Source organism: Mobula hypostoma, chromosome 10, assembly GCF_963921235.1.
Source record: "Mobula hypostoma chromosome 10, sMobHyp1.1, whole genome shotgun sequence".
NCBI lineage: Eukaryota > Metazoa > Chordata > Chondrichthyes > Myliobatiformes > Myliobatidae > Mobula > Mobula hypostoma.
In genome coordinates this window covers 111,841,987-111,859,310 of record NC_086106.1, presented here as the reverse complement: position 1 = coordinate 111,859,310, position 17,324 = coordinate 111,841,987, and the positions used below count along the sequence as shown (strand labels likewise).

Genomic DNA, 17,324 nt, shown 5'->3' with positions numbered 1-17,324 from the left:
ACAGTTCCCCTTGGGTGCATTGTGGTGTTGGGTGCACTATGTGTTGTGGGTGCACGTGGTCCAGAAAAACATTGTTTTGTTCGGTTGGGTATATGTGCAGTCAGATGTCAATAAGCCTGAACTTGAACTTGAAAGTTGCAGTCATAATATGCCATGGTTTCATAATCAGTTTGAGAGGGAGAAATCTGTGTAACAAATCATCCGTGTTTATGTTAAATAAAGGGAATTACAATGGAATGAGACAGGTGACGCTTAAATAGACGGGGTTGAAAGATCAGTGGATAAGCTGTGGCAGACATTTAAGAAAGAAATTAAGGTACTTGGCAATAATACAAGTCAGTTAGAAGGAGATCTGCCTAATTGATTAGCCATTGTTTGTTCATCCATCTCCTCGTTCTACGGGAAGGACAAACCAACAGCAAGTGGTAAGGGAGAATCTAAAGTTGTGTGGGAAAACACATAAAGCAGTAACACATACAGCCAGAAACATCATGAACAATCCCACACACCACTGTTTGTCCCACTTCCATGAGGGACGAGGCTACACTGCATCCATGCCAGGACCACCAGACCCAAAAACATGTACTTTCCCCAGGCAGTAAGGACGATCAACACCTCCACCCACTAACCCCACCACTACATCATTAGTTCCTGGAAGTCACCTTATGTACAGTCTATTGTCACCTTATGGACATAGAATCAATGTATATAAGCTATTGTATATATATTTATTGTGTTCTTTATCTTTTGTGTTGCATTGGATCTGGAATAACAATAATGTTGTTCTCCTTTACATCTGTGTACAGAAAATGACATGAAACAATCTTGAATCTTAAAAAATAAACATAAGTTCCAAAGAGTGGGATAATTTCAGAATCTAGCCTAAGAAAAATCAGCTGAAGAGAGAAAAAGTACTTTTGAGAGCAACCAAGAAGGAAATATAAAAACAGATCATAGAAGTTTCTTCAGGCATTTAAAAAGGAAGATAGAGGTCCAACTGAATATTGGTCTGCTGGAGAATTAATTTCAGGAAATAACTATTGGGAACAAGGAAATAGCAGAAGAGACAAAATGATATTTTACATCAGCCTTAATGGTAAAAGATACCATGATCATGTCATTAGTACTGAATAATGCTGGGCAAGAGCTAAGTATCATCATTATAAAAAGAGAATTGGAATTCAACCAGGAGGCTGAAAGGCCAAAAGATTTCCTGGCCCAGGTGGCTTGCATCCTCAAATCCTGAAATAAGTGAGGTAGTGGATAACAAGTTATTGGAGTTTTATTGTCATTTAATTGGATAAAGAATGCAGAATTCTGCAGAATAAAAAGAGTTAGAAGTTCTTGTGCATGAAACTCAGAAAACTGGCATACAATTGCTAAATGAAAATGTTCCTTTTTATAAGGGGTTGGAGTATAAAAGCACAGAAATCTTACTGCAACTGTACAAGATCAGCAATTTCAGGTAAATGTTATTTCATTTTAGGTAACACACACAAAATGCTGGAGGAACTCAGCAAGTCAGGCAGCCTCTATTCAGGGAAATAAAGAGTCAAAGTTTCAGACCAAGACCATTCACCAGGACCTCAGCATCAGGAGTGTGTTGCTCAAGAGTTCCAGGATCTGCAGAATCTCTATTGTTTCTTATCTCACTGTAGGTAGTCCAGATGAGGTTCACGAGGATGATAGCAGGCAGATGGTGCTGGTGATATATGCTGGTGTTCTGCAGACAGCTAACAACACTGAAAACTATTCCACTAAGTATACTTTTTCCGGACTACAATCACTGCATTCCGCAGACTGTAGTTTCCCTTTGGGAGTTGTTCTTTTGAAATGTCAGGACAATCTGACATTTTTGCGGTATCCTGAAGGGTACAGTGAACCGGGCTCTCCAGAATCCACCACTTCAATCCAACCCAAAGTTCGCTCCAGCAATGGCAGTGGCGGCTATTGCTGGAGTAAACTTCGGGTTGGATTGAAGTGGTGGATTGAAAAACAAACTGATGCTTAGCCAATTTAAGCACTGAGCCAGAGTTAAAAAATTAAGGCATTGGGGTTGAGGAGAAAGGACTCCTTGAGGTTTTACTCGCCTCAGTGCTGAACTGACTTTGCAGCTGTGGTCTGCACCCATCAGGCTCCTATACTGCCTCAGTGGTGAGCTGACTCCATGGCCGTGGACTCTGTGGTTCACGTTCTGTGTATCACTGGTCGACTTTTCTCATTGTTTTCATGCATTGTTCTTTTTTTCGCACATTGAATGTTTGACAGTCTTTGTTATGTGGGGTTTTTCATGCATTCTACTGTGTTTCTTTGTTTTGTGACTGCCTGCAAGCAGATGAATCTCAAGATCATACATGGTATACAGACTTTGACAATAAATATACTTTGAACTTTGGAAAGATGAAGCTGGGAAAGGATGTACCCTACACATTGGTGTTTGGAAGAATGAGAGACAACTCGATTGAAACTTTTAAAATTTTTAGGGAACTGAGCACAGTAAACACTGAGATGATATTTCCTTTTGAGGACTAATCCAGAAAGAAAGGGCATAGTCTGAGAATGAGGAGATATCCAATTAAGATGGTGATGAGGAAGAATTTTCTCTCTCAGGGTTCAGTCATTGGAAGAATGTTGTATCAGCCACGAGCCTACTGTATGGTTCAAGGAGCTGAAAGTCTGCTCCTGTCCCTACTACTTACTGCTTGGTCTCAAGGTCCAAAGAGAAAACCAAACTTAGAATTTACTACAATAGGAAAAAAATAGCTCAGCACAGTAGCAAAGCAAATGGCATCGCGCTACAACAGCACCAGTGACCCGGGTTCAATTGCACAGCTGTCTGCTGGAAGTTTGTATGTTCTCTCTGTCACTGTATGTGTTTCCGAGGTGGGCCCTTCCTCGCGCATTCCAATTGGGTGTAATTGGGCAGCACAGGATCACTGGGGCAGAAGGCCCTGTTACCTTGCTGAAACTCTGAATAAAAAAATAAATTATTGCTGTTAAAAGAGAGAATCAAGATGAAAAATAGCATTCATAGTCAAATTCAACCAGATTAATATTAACAGGAAGTGTCTAATTAGAAACAAGTTGCATGATAGATCCTCAGCTGACAGGACCCAACTGTATGTGCCTGGTTTAGATTTTGTCAATTTTGTGAGTCTTTAGGTTTGGATCAGTTGAGGATTGGTGGGGCTTGGACTGTGTTTAAATTTATTAATGCGATAATTAAACTGTACTTCTGCTGTTCCCAGCCCACTTATTAGCTTGATAGGCTTTCTGATACCACTATACCAGCAGAGTCATGAGATTAAGCCTGCCACAATTTTAAAATAACTTCCAAGATCTCTGTTACTTTTTTGGTCATGAACTCTTAATTAGATATATTCGGTCAAGGAATATGCCAGTAACCACAGTTCCACCGAATGGAATAATTTAATTGTCAGGTTAAGTTACAGCAAGATTTAACTCCAGAGGCGGTTTGAACACTTGCTAATTAGAATACAAAGCAGCAGTTCAGCGTTTGAAGATGGCTAGCTGGCCCAATGGAGAAATAGCAAGGTTAACTGAGAACCAGAAATGATTTGCAAGGAAAACTTTAAAATTAATTTAACAGAATTTGTTAGTATAATTAACAATTTTGGACTAGGTTATAATCCAGATCAAAGAAGCATAGCAGTATGAGCTCCCTTTGATCTGTAATTTGTAAATGACCCAAAAAAAGATGAATAATGGAAGCCATGGAGCATGTGGAAGATAAATACCAAATGAGGAAGTATAAAAATCTAGAAACACCCAAGACAATGAACTGAAGAAAAAAATGTAAAAACATATGGATTTCCAACACTTTTTTAGTAGTAGATGTGAAACATCATTAAAAACATAACACTGAGCAAGTAGGGTAAGTGCATATCAAAAGCAAACAAGCTCAAATTAAATCAATGTTAACTGATTAAAACATTAAAAACAATAAAAATGAAATCCTCACAAAACCTGCAGGGATGATTATATTAAAACAGAATTATTAAAAGGGTATAACTGACTGGACTTCCCCATCAGTGCGGGTCCAACTCCAGCCACTCGAACACTGACAGTTTAGTACATTGCTGAGGGAAAGCTGTACCATTAGAAATGTCTTCTTTAGAATGAGATATTTATTTGAAGCCCATTCTCTTCTCTTAAGTGGGCATAAAGGATCCAGTGGCCCTTGCTGGACTTGAGGTCCGTATTGCGTGTGTCCCAGATTCTGGTTACTCTATTTTTTTAAATGCTGTTTTTGAATGGTTTGATGTAGACTGGGGCTCTTTGGTGAAGATGGCCTGCATTAGGTAGCAGTGCAGCTCTGAACTGAGCTAAGCTGCATGCCACTGGATTCCTAGTTTGATGATTGACATTCTGCATGCTGTACACTCAGCTTTTGCCATTTGCGCAATTTGTTCCTTTTTTCCCCCGGGTGTTTGGTGTTTTATGTTTTGTTGAACAGGTTCCACGGTGCTTTTTGTTTTGTGGTTGCCTGTGGGAGGACAAATCTCAAGAGTTGTATTCTGTATATGTACTCTGATAATAAATATACTTTGAATCTTTCCTCTGCTGATCCCTGGATAAGGACTGGCAACATGCTGGAGGAACTCAGCAGGTTGGGCAGCATCCATGGAAACGAACAGTCAACGTTTCGGGCCGGAACCCTTCATCAGGACTGTAGAGAGAAGGGGCAGAGGCCCTATAAAGAAGGTGAGGGGAGGGTGGGAAGGAGAAGGCTGGTAGGTTCCAGGTGAAAAACCAGTAAGAGGAAAGATCAAAAGGGGTGGGGGAGGGGAAGCAGGGAGGGGATAGGCAGGAAAGGTGAAGGAGGAATAGGGGAAAACACAATGGGTAGTTGAAGGAGGCGGAACCAAGAGGCAGCTGGGGGAGGGGAGCAGAGTGAAATAGGGATAGGGGAAGAGAGGGGGAGGGAATTACCGGAAGTTGGAGAACTCTATGTTCATACCAAGGGGCTGGAGACTACCTAGACGGTATATGAGGTGTTGCTCCTCCAACATGAGTTTAACCTCATCATGGCAGTAGAGGAGGCCATGTATGGACATGTCTGAATGGGAATGTAAAGCAGAGTTGAAGTGGGTGGCAACCGGGAGATCCTGTCTGTTGTGGCGGATGGAGTGGAGGTGCTCGACGAAGCGGTCCCCCAATCTGCGTTGGGTTTCACCGATGTAGAGGAGGCCGCATCGGATGCAATAGATGACCCCAACAGACTCACAAGTGAAGTGATGCCTCACCTGGAAGGGCTGTTTAGGGCCCTGAATGGTGGCAACAGAGGAGGTGTAGGGACAGGTGTAGCACCTACGCCTACAGGGATAAGTTCTGGGTGGAGAATCGCGGAGGGACCGATCCCTGCGGAAAGCGGAGAGGGGTGGAGAGGGAAAGATGTGCTTAGTGGTGGCGTCCTATTGAAGGTGGCGGAAGTTGCGGAGGATAATGTGCTGGATCCGGGGGCTGGTGGGGTGGTAGGTGAGGACAAGGGGAACTCTGGCCCTGTTGTGGTGGCGGGAGGACAGGGTGAGTCGGAGTGAGTTGTTAGTGTTGCTTTGACCCCAGCATTTGCAGAGTATTTTGTGTTTTGGATAAGGAGTGGTGCATGTTCCCTTGACTTCCCCTTCCTGAAATCCACAATCAATTCCTTGGCTTACTGACAGTGAGTGCAAGATTGTTCTTGTCACACCACTCAACCAGCTTATCTATCTCCTATATGCCTTCTTGTCACCATCTGATATTCTGCCAGCAATAGTTTTGTCATCAGCAAATTTATAGATGGCATTTGAGATGTACGTAGCCACAAAGTCATGGGTGTAGAGGGCTAAGCACGCATCCTTGAGTTGCACCAGTTTTGATGTCAGTAAGAATGAGACGTTATTTCCGAACCATATTGACAGCAGTCTCCTGCTGAGAATTGAGGATCGCCCAGGATCGGGTTGCAGGAGGAGGTATAAAGGTCTAGTTTTTGGAGTTTATTGTTTAGAACTGAGGGTATGATTGTGTTGAATGCTTAGCTGCAATTAATAAGCAGCAGCCTGATGTAGCTATTGCTATTGTCTAGATGATCCAAGGCTGGCTGGAGAGCCAGTGAGATTGCATCCACTGTAGATCTATTTTAGTGATAGGGAAATTGCAGCAAGTCCAGAGCCTTGCTTAGGCAGGAGTTTAAAGTTCAAAGTAAACTTATTACCAAACTTATACATGTCACCATATACAAACCTGAGATTCATTTTCTTGCGGACATAAATCCGTAACAGAATAATAACCATGATAGAATCAATGAAAGACCACAACAACTGGTTGGGTGTTCAACCAGTGTACAAAAGACCATGAAAGTGAGTCCGTAGATTGTGGGAACAGTTCAGTGATGAGGCATGTGAAGTTGAGTGAAGTCATCCCCTCTCATTTATGAGTCTGATGGTTGAGGGGTAGTAACTGTTCCTGAACCTGATGGTGTGAGTCCTGAGGCTCCTGTACCTTCTTCCTGATGGCAGCGGTGAGAAGAGACCATCACCTGGATGGTGGGGTGGTGGGGTCCCCGATGATGGATGCTGCTTTCCCGGGTGTAGATGTGCTCAATGGTAGGGAGGGCTTTACCCATTTTACCCACGACGTACTGGGCTTTATCCACTTCTTGTAAGATTTTCCATTCAACAGCATTGGTGTTTTCATACCAGGCTGTGATGCAGCCACTCCATATACTCCCTACCTCACATCTCTCTCCTATTTGCTGATTCATCACTACCGTTGGTACAGCCTACGACAGTGGTTGTCATCAGCAAACTGGAATATGGTATTGGAGCAATGCTTAGCCACACAGTCAAAGTGTAAAGCAAAAAAAGCAAGGGACTAACCACACAGCCTCGTGGCACCTGTGCTGATGGAGATCGTGGAGGAGATGTTGTTGCCAAGCCAAACCGACTGCGTTAATTCTGGTCATAACCAACCTCTCAAAGCACTTCATCACAGTAGATATGCGTGCAATTGGGTGATAGTTGTTGAGGCAGCTCACCCTGCTCTGATTGTCATAGTTTTGAAGCAGATGGGATCCTCCAACTGCAGCAGTGATAGATTGAAGATGTTCTTGAACACTCCCACCAATTGGCTGGCTTAACTCTTCTAGCGCCTGTCTGACTCATTGTTTTAACCCTAACCTAATCACAGGACAACTTACAATGACCAATCAGTACGTCTTTAGACTGTGGGAGGAAACCGGAGCACTTGGAGGAAACATATGCACAAGCAAAGGAACATACAAACTTGCTTGCAGATGTCACTGGAATTAAACTCCAAGTTCAGATACCCCGAGCTATAAAAGTATCGTGATAACTGTTCAATTCTATTTTCAAAATCTGCCATACGTGAAGTTTCTTTTCCCCCAAATGGATCTGATTTGCTGATAAGTAATTACATTATTTACATATTTGGCAGCATTCAACATTATTAAGTAGTGTATCCAACACCTCCAGCAGGCAACAGAGTGCAAGAATTCTGTTCATTATGAAAACTCCATGTACTTACCAAGAAATCCTATAAAATAATAAGCATTGTTTGGTTTTCCACCTAAAACTCCTAAAGACTGAGGCATCTTAAAACACTCCTGGAACGGAAACGAAATCAGATGTAAAATTAAACAAATTGATTACAAGAACAGAACACTCAGATTTTAGAAATACAGGAATAAACAAAAACAGTACAAAAAAAATCTGAGATAAAATGCTGCACGTATAAAAAAGGTCTGTGAAACTACAGCAGGCCTTTTAAAACTAAAAGATTAATCTTTGTAGGTATACACTGCTCCTTAGAACAATACTGTTATTCCACTCAGTTGGTTAAGCAAAAGAATTACCAGGATGGCAGAAAATTCAGAAGCAAGAGTCTTGACTGAAGCATTAATGATGGGTTACAAAGTTCTGTATTTTGTATTGAGGAAGTCAGTAACAGCAACTGCTCCAAAACAGTAGATGGGAGATCAACCATATTACAACCCACCTGAGGCTCCAGCTGAGCCTCACCCCCTTTCTGTCGGTTACAGTCACGCCTTATTTTAAAAACTTCACATAGATGATCTTAGAACTAGTAAGCATTAAACTCAAGAGAATTCCTGACAAAGCCTTTTAGAAAGCATGATGGATTTAAACTTGCCTTTAACGCGTTGATGTAAACGGGATTGATGTGGTTTATTCCCATACGAAGAGGTATAATCAGTAAAAGTGGTTTCCAGTCCTTATGGTGCATAGACACAGTCTGGTTTTTGGGCACATCACCTCTGTACAGAGAGGTATCAGTTTGTAACCTGCAATTCTCAGACCAATGTTTGCACAGTTTTTCTGAAACAATTTTAAAGATAAAAAAAATTAAGAAATATGCAAATTTAAAGCAGTAATCACTGGAGAATATAAGGGAAAGGTATAAAATATACCACTTCTTCGGGCATCAGTGCCAAAACATTAATTTTCTTAAAAGTGGATGGATCACTGAACATTAATATGATACTTTAATAACTTTCTTTGTCATTTCATATTGAGAAGTTTTTAATGTTAGAATGGTCAAAGAAATTTAAGGAACAAGGAAGCAAGAAAGGGTCTAGGAGAAAGAAATGAAGTAGATTAATACGATTCACAGAGGAAATTAGAAAAAGTGTACAAGTAACATTGAATGATGGAGTGTCAACTACATTCCACTCTGATAAAGGGCCTTGCCATGCAGTTCCAGTATGCTTAAGACCGAAAACATGGGCCTTCCACATCTGGATGCAGGGGTCCAGGTAGATAAGGGACATAAAAGGTAACCACACTTGGTGGAATCCAAGTAACTGAAACTCCGCATTATTAGGACCAACTCAATGAGCTAAATTTTAATCAGGACATTAACCTGGTTATTCATTTAACAGTATTTTTCTTAATGCTTATTCATGGTATGTGGGTATAGTTGACAAAGCTAGTATTCCTTTGCCATCTTGCATTACTCTAAAAGTACAGTGAGCTACCTTTCAGAATTCGTGTGTTTAATATGTTCCCTTAGGTAGGACATTCCAATAGCAAATACATGTATATCACTAGCAAATCTGGGATTTCATATTCTCTGCTTTTTCAGGGCAAAACGCTGCTGCATTAGAAATATTTCATGTTGTTATCTGTAACAATGGGAAAGTGGTAATAACAAAGTTGCTTGGGGAATGGGGTCAGTGGGGTAGACTGCAGTTGGGTGATATTCTGAACATTGGTTTATAAAGAGAAACTTAAACAACTGAATTGCCTCACAGCAATAATTGTCTGGTAGAAAAGATTCTATTTCTCATGAAACTCATTTGAGTTTGGCATGAGATCAACAGAAACAGAAATTCTGGTATTTCCGACAAGAGAGTGTTATATTTTTCCGTACAAAGCAAATGCTGCCCATCAATTCCTGGAAATGTTTGGTTAAAGATGCCATTTGGCACTTGTACCAGAAATGTGTAGAGACAGAAAAATAATTTCTCATCCAATATAATTGTTCAGTAACCCATTAATGGTACAACAAACCCACTGGCAAGGCAGATAATGGAGCTGATTTCCATATTAAGTACCAGAAGTCTAGCCACCTTATGCCAAATCTCACAGAACCTTGCAACTTTAAATAATGGACCGTGGCTTGTTAATGAAATAAGTGAACTATTAAGACTCACTGATATCTTCAATAACCACAGTATTGTCCATGGAAATGTAAACTGCCAGTGCATTCCAGTCGTCAAATAACGTAAGCTTTCTGTGAAAAAAAGCAAATACTCATCTCGTGCATTTCTATTTGGAGATAAGGAAAATGGATTCCTAGACATGATTACAGAAAAATAAATTAAATTAGGTAGAAGCCAATAATTGAAAAAATTGAAAACATTTTTTAGAATATTAATAATATACACATTATTAGGATTTCCATTCGACTGCAGTATTCTTTCTGGAATAACACATCCAGTAACTCACCTTAAAGAAACTATAAAGGGACTCCGTTGAACTGGCAGGGAAGGGGAATTTTAAACACTTTTTAAACATTCTGCAGATGCTGGGAATCCAGAGCAAAACACACAAAATGCTGGAGGAATGCAGCAGGTCACACAGATTTACCAGTCCCGTTGATGGTTTATTCCCCTCCAGGAAAGGGTACTTGTCCTGACTATTATGATCCATTTGTTGACATTCTGGTCTCTGAGTCAGAAGTCTGTGGGTTCCACTTAAAACACAAATTCTACACTGATTGTTGTACTGCATGATTAGTCTATTTTCAAGGTGTTTTTTATCAAATAAAAAATTAAACCTTCTCCCCTAAATGAATTCAAATGATTCAATGGCAGCATGTAAATTCCCATGAAAGTCCTTATCCATAACTGCCCCTCAATAAACATAATTAAGAGAGAATATTCGGCCACCATCATATTGCTGCATGTGGGAGCTAGTTTTGTCTAAATTGGACACCATATTTCCTACATTGCCTCAGTAATTGTATTTCAAAATTGTCTAGAAATGCTCTGGGATATTCTGAGATTTCAAAAGTTACTCTATTTGTACTTCCATGATTGACCTCAGAGGAAATTGTAGCCACATGTTGTTTATTTAGAAATTATATTATCTCAATGTCAGGGGAGTGGCGTAAGCCCATGGCAACTGTATGATGGTTTAGAGAATGCAACTTTGCAACTGCATCTTGGGTTCATAGTAAACCCAACCCAGGTGGCTGCGAGGATTTTATGTGTAACCCTCTCACTGTATGTAAGCTTGGCTCGATAGCCAACTCGGCTAACAGCCACGGGACTTAGTGGTGAGAAGGCCACCTTTATAAACAATATACGTCTAGGGTCAGTACGATTAGGGGTTCAACCAGACAAGAGAGTTGGGATGTTCTGATTAACGGAACCTTAACTTGAGTGAATGCTGTGTAAATACTGCCCACACACATTTATCGGTCGGCAAGAAATAACAGATTGTACACCGCATAAAATTATAAAGAAAGCATATTTGCCAATTTCAGCTTTATCACACAGTTAATAAGAAAAAGAAACGGGGCCAATTACAGTTAAGCCAGTCCAATGTACACATACTGGAGTATTTGGAGGTGTATCTCTTACTCACGTGCTGGACCCATGGTGTGCATGAAAACACCAGACATATTTTCAAACTCCCCTTGAAGACCATCTCGAGAAAACTGGCTCACTCTGTCAGGAATATTGTCCTTCGTCCTTAAGAGCAATTCATTTGCACAAAGCACTTCTTGCAACGGCATTCTGCAGCATCTTCATTCTGTCCTGCTCCACTGCTCCCGCCAAGAAGCCCCACACCAGAGAGTCCTTCACGAAACTCTCTGCACTCCACTCTCTCTAGAACCTTCTCCAGATTCTACCATCCTGATTGGCTGACGCAACATTACTAACCTGGTGGAATTCTTCGAGGAGATTACATGCAGGATAGATAAAGGGAATGCAGGATGTTGTATATTTGGATTTTCAGAAGGCCTTTGTCAAGGTGCCACACACGAGGCTGCTTACCAAGTTAAGAGCCCATGGTATTACAGGAAAGATACTAGCATGGCTAGAGCATTGGTTGATTGGTAGGAGGCAGTGACTGGGAATAAAAGGATCCTTTTCTGGTTGGCTGCCAGTGACTAGTGCTCCACAGGGGTTGGAGCTGGGACCACTTCTTTTTATGCCATATATTAATGATTAAGATGATGGCTTTGTTGCCAAGTTTACAGATGATACAAAGATTGATGGAGGGGCAGGGTGTGTTGAGGAAACAGGAAGGCCACAGAACATAGCACATAGAACAGTACAGCACAGTACAGGCCCTTCAGCCCACTGTGTTGTGCGGACCCTTAAACTCTACCTCCCATATAACCCCCCACCTTACATTCCTCCATATACCTGTCTAGCAGTCTCTTAAACTTCACTAGTGTATCTGCCACTGACTCAGGCAGTGCATTCCGCACACCAACCACGCTCTGAGTAAAAAACCTTCCTCTAATATTCCCCTTGAACTTCCCACCCCTTACCTTAAAGCCATGTCCTCTTGTACTGAGCAATGGTGCCCTGGACTTAGACAGATTAGGAGAATGGGCAAGAAAGTGGCAAAAGAAATAAAATGTTGGAAAATGCATGGTCACGCACTTTGGTAGAAGAAGTAATAAATGTGCAGACTGTTTTCTAAACAGGGAGAAAATCCAAATATCTGAGATGCAAAAGAACTTGGGAATCCTTGTGCAGAACACCCTACAGGTTAACTTGAAGGTTGAGTCAATGGTGAGGAAGGCAAATGCAATGTTAGCATTCATTTCAAGAGGTCTGAAATATAAGAGCAGGAATTTCATGCTGAGGCTTTATAAGGCGCTGGTGATACCTCACCTTGATTATTGTGAACCGTTTTGGCTCCTTATCTATGAAAAGATGTGCTGGATGTGCTGGGTGTGCTGGCATTGGAGAGGGTTCAGCGGAAGTTCAGAAGGATGATTCCAGGAATGAAAGGGTTATCATATGTGGAACATTTGATGGTTCTGGGCCTGTTTTCGCTGGAATTTAGAAGAATTTCAGTGAGTGGTAGAAGTGGTAGATTTGGATTCAACTGTAACATTTAAAAGAAGTTTGGATAAGCACCTGAAAGGCAGAGGTTCGGGGGGCTATGGTCCAGGTGCAGGTAGAAAGGACTAAGCAAAAGACCAGAGGTTGAAGGACCTGTTTCTGTACCATAGTACTCTATAATACTGTAGCTTTCACAGTAGCCAGCCAATGAATGGAAAACTGTTTCCAATTATGTAACTTCTTGCCATTTCCAGTTCCTTCACTAAAAACATACCCTTCCCCACCTACAGTGTATATCCAAATGTCTCAATCACAAAATGTAACACAGAAAAAATAGACATTAAAATAGAAATTAAAATCAAGAAGAATGTCTGGAACTTTTCATTCTTCACTTACTTGAGTACTTGAGCCACTGTGTTGGGTCCATACCATTCCCCTACAGATTTGCCCTCTCCCACTCCCATCTGAGCTGTTAAAAAGAGAAGATTGGAAGAGTTAGAATTCACTCAGGACAATCATAAGAGTGCATAACAATAACATTTTGCTAGAAAGCCAAGTCATTTGAGCAATATGAGTGAACAACGACAATGCAACAAGGCTCAAATTAAAGCAGCTAGTTTATAACATTTTGGTAGCACCATACATTCTTTGGTTATCCAATCCAAAGAGAATTGTCTGGTCTCCCTGCTGTCCCTCTCTTCCCATCTCATTTCTGGTCTGAAAATTAGTATAAGATTAGCATCTAGTACTAATTTTCGTTTAGTACCATTGGCTCTATTAGGCTCAGTCCCTCACTTGGGTCAGCTGCTCTTTTTTCTAAAATCAAACAATTTGGCTTTACTTACTGAAACACAGAATTTAAAAATCAGCCAGTTAAGCATTGTTGCACAACTTGCAAAGATACATTTAAATATCTCATTTTCACATTGACCAGAGAGACACTTTTTCAAAATTTAAGCCTTAAATGATATTCAGACTCATCTTTCCACCATGGCTGGAGGAAGGGGATCTGGGTTAGCAAGTATATCATCATAAGCAGTATAGAGAGGGGGCAAGAGAGGAGGAAAAGGGGGGGAGGGAGAGCGGGGGGATGGAGAGAGAAGGCAGGGGAGGGAGAAGGCATTTAACGTAAAAATTGTGTTTTCCTCTACCTGGCTACAATCAATGCTCTAAAATACTTAATTTTTGTTATCTTATCTGCAAGATTTGTATTTTTAAATCAAAATAGATTCTGCTTCAGATACAAATTATAGGCAACTTTCAACATTCTAACAGACTTGAGAGTAAAAATCACTTGCTGAGCTATCACAAGTAAAACAAAACACCAACTCACCAATACCTGAAGTTAAGGATACAGACGGTAGATCATTGGTGCTGCTGTCTCTAGCTGTTCAGCGTGCAATATCTAACAAACCTGTAATGCCATTGCCACCATCTCCGTAACAGGTACAGCATGGGGAAATGGCACACTTTCTGAATTTGCAATATCTTACAGTCCAAAGCCAAGGCACTATCTGCCTGAAATTTTCTATTTAGATGAGAATTAAGACATACTGTTACAACTATAGTTTATTTCTGCACCATTTTCTATATGTGTATGGCACGATGCTGCAAATGCACAGCCAATTCTTAGCAGTGGTTTCACTGGTGTTTAATCCATCACATCTCCCTTACCCATTTGATGAATCGAATAACAACTATCCTTTCTGTCCAGAAAACACTGCAGAATCCGGTAATAAGGCTCTGGCTGCCATTTGCCTTTCTCCCATCGCCAATCTGCATCAAAACATTTCAATTAACCAACTAATGAATGCATATTTATATAAAAGACAGTTTGAAATAACTTTAAAAGTATTAGTATCTTGCTACATATTAATGAAAATACTTGCTTGTTTCAGTCATTCTGTTTAAGCAAGATGGCTGATAAGTAAACAACATTGTTGAGAGGAATTACTTCACTGCAAGCATTGATGAAGCTTTATTAAAATCAGACGAGGCATTCACACACTCCGGAATTAACTGCTACGTTAATGCATTACAAATCAATTTAATGAAACAACTTAATATTTTTACATAGAAGCAACCCAGGGAAAGCAGTAGTTTTCACAATATGTTGAGTAGAGATACTTATAACTCAGCCAGTGTAATAATATAGATATCAGTCATTACCATGATTTACTAAAGAAAGATGTGTTGTACAGCACAAGACTTAATGGTTTTCTAGTGGTATTTATATTAGTTACAGTTGGAATAAATACTTACCTTTAAAAGTGTTAATGGTGCAGTAATAGAATAGATGGATGGGGAAGAAATTGAGTAAAAGTTGATGGTCAAAATCAGCTGTTGGGGAATTAATATACACTCTGAAAGGTCAAAGAATCATAGAGTTGTATAGCACAGAAAATCAGAACCCCAAGCAAGAGATAGGGACAAAAAGAGCAGTGGCTCTGGTGTGAATGGAGAAGTCCTGGAGTTTAGAGTGTCATTGGTTAACTTTTACGTTGTTCAGGTTTTTGTTAGGAAGTCGCAGCTATACTCAGGAATTACATTTTAGTAATCACCATTTAATACAATAAGAAACAACCCTCCCAAGTGCAGCTGCACAAACAAACAGCACAGATTGTGAAGAGAACAGGCTACATAACAGAATGGTTTGATAAAACACAATCACAAGATATTCTCATATGCAATAGCCAAATGTACTGACAATAGGGCTGTGTTAATAGGTTTACATCAAATCTGACACCAACGTCTTCAGCTAAGGTATTTTGTATCATTGTGACTCAAAATAAGGAAGGTTTCAGACTGACTATTGTGCCACATAGTATACAACTATGGTCACAGGCGTTTTTTGTTTTATTAATCAATACTTAAGATGTTTGTGTATCTAGAGTACCAATCCTCAATACTGTGATGAAGAAGGAATACTTTGAATACCTAGATTTTTTTATAGCTCAGAAACATTTATAACATCCATATGAATTACCTCCACAAGCATGTTTGAATATTCAGAGTTGGTCTTATCAGCTGAAACATGCTCCCATTGTATATTATGTAATTCTGTGGAACCATTTGCCACTTGACCAATCATTAAGGTCAACTCTGCACTACAAACTATTGAAATTGTACTTAATCACCGGCTGCTATCTTTGTACTTAAAGAATATATTAAAAAAACTTAGTGTATTTTGAGTTAGGAGAGACTCTATTACCAGGCCTCCATATATGTTTGCTTTTTGAAATAAAGAATTAGAATCAGAGTGAAGTTTATTATCACTGACATATATCATGAAATTTGCTGTCTTGTGCCATCAGCACAATGAAATACAGTAAAAATTACAATAGATTACAATAATATTAAAAAACATTTAGTGCAAAAAGGAAGCAAAATAGTGAGGAAATTTTCATAAGTTCACAGTCCATTCAAAAATCTGACAGCTGAGGGGGAAGAAGCTGTTTCTAAAATATTGAGTATGTGCCTTTGGACTCCTGTACCTCCTCCACAATGGTAGTAGCAAAGTGAAGAGGGTACATCCTGGCTGGTGGGGGTATTTAATGATAGATGGCACCTTCTTCAGGCATTGCTTTTTAAAGATATGCTTGATGGTGGGGAGGCTAGTAACCATGGTGGAGTTAGTTCAGTTTACAACCTTCTGCAGCCTTTTCTGATCTTGTGCATTAGCCGGAAAGAGTAGTGAGGGAAAATAACTAGTAAATACTGTAGACAAAGGCTAACAGTAGAGACATGGAATACAACAGCAATGACACTCAGGTTTCAGGAATTTATCTAATTATATTATCACATGCACCTGTTGTTCAAAGAAAATTGGATTAAGCTGAGATATGGAATACCAAAGTTTCAGGAATTGATCTGATTATATTATAGTGTGCACCCATTGTTGTAATAGAAAACTGGATTAAATAGTGACATGGAATACAACAGTGATGACAACCAAGTTTCATTAATGTATCTAATTATATTATCATGTGCACCTATTGTTAATAGAAAATTGGATTAAATAGAGATATGGAATATCACAGTGATGACACAAGTTTCAGGAATTTAACTGATTATGTTAATCATTGTTGTAATAGAAAATTGGATTTATTGCTAGACCTGTGGATAATCATTTTTTTTTCTGTAATTGTCCTAGTCTGCTTCTTAATTAAGTCTTTCTGTAGTCACCATTCTGTAAATTACTGGTAATTTCACCAACTGAAAATGCAAAATCTGTACCAAATTGCTCAGGTAGATCAACTTTGACCAGCTTTTAATAAATCATCTATTATTTCAAACATCAACTCTATGAGAAATTTGCTAGATTTTTTGGTGACATACAAAATCTCCTCAAACTCCAAATGAAACATAGCCCCTAGTGTACTTTCTTCATAATTACATCAATATATTTGGGCCCAAGATAGATATTTAGAGACTAGGAACTTGAAACTGCTCGGACTTTCTAGTACTGACTCCTTGAAGAGGACTGGTACGTGTTCCTTCAACTTCTCTTTCCTGAAGTAACCAATCAATTCCTTGGTCTTACTGACACCAAGTGCAAGCCTGTTATTGTGACACCACTCAACCAGCTGATCTAGCTCTCTCCTATACACCTCCTCATCATCATTTGAGATTATGCCAACAAAAGTTGTGTCATCAGTGAACTTATAGATGCTGGTATCTGAGCTGGGCCTATGTTGATTGTCAGTGAAGGCGGAGACGCTATTTCTAATCCACACTGACTGTGGTCCCTCGACAA

The 17,324-nt window shown here is 39.9% G+C and overlaps 1 protein-coding gene across 1 annotated transcript in view; it reads right to left on the bottom strand.

Annotated features, from left to right (window-relative positions):
- atg4a (autophagy related 4A, cysteine peptidase) overlaps positions 1-17,324 on the bottom strand; it is a 56,952-nt gene that overhangs the window by 12,487 nt on the left and 27,141 nt on the right. Inside the window, exons 5-9 of the mRNA XM_063061052.1 lie at positions 14,243-14,344; positions 12,965-13,037; positions 9,692-9,771; positions 8,170-8,354; positions 7,546-7,624 (exon numbers count right to left, since the gene is read on the bottom strand). Coding sequence (XP_062917122.1) covers positions 7,546-7,624; positions 8,170-8,354; positions 9,692-9,771; positions 12,965-13,037; positions 14,243-14,344 — 519 coding nt within the window. The remainder of the gene's footprint in view (positions 1-7,545; positions 7,625-8,169; positions 8,355-9,691; positions 9,772-12,964; positions 13,038-14,242; positions 14,345-17,324) is intronic.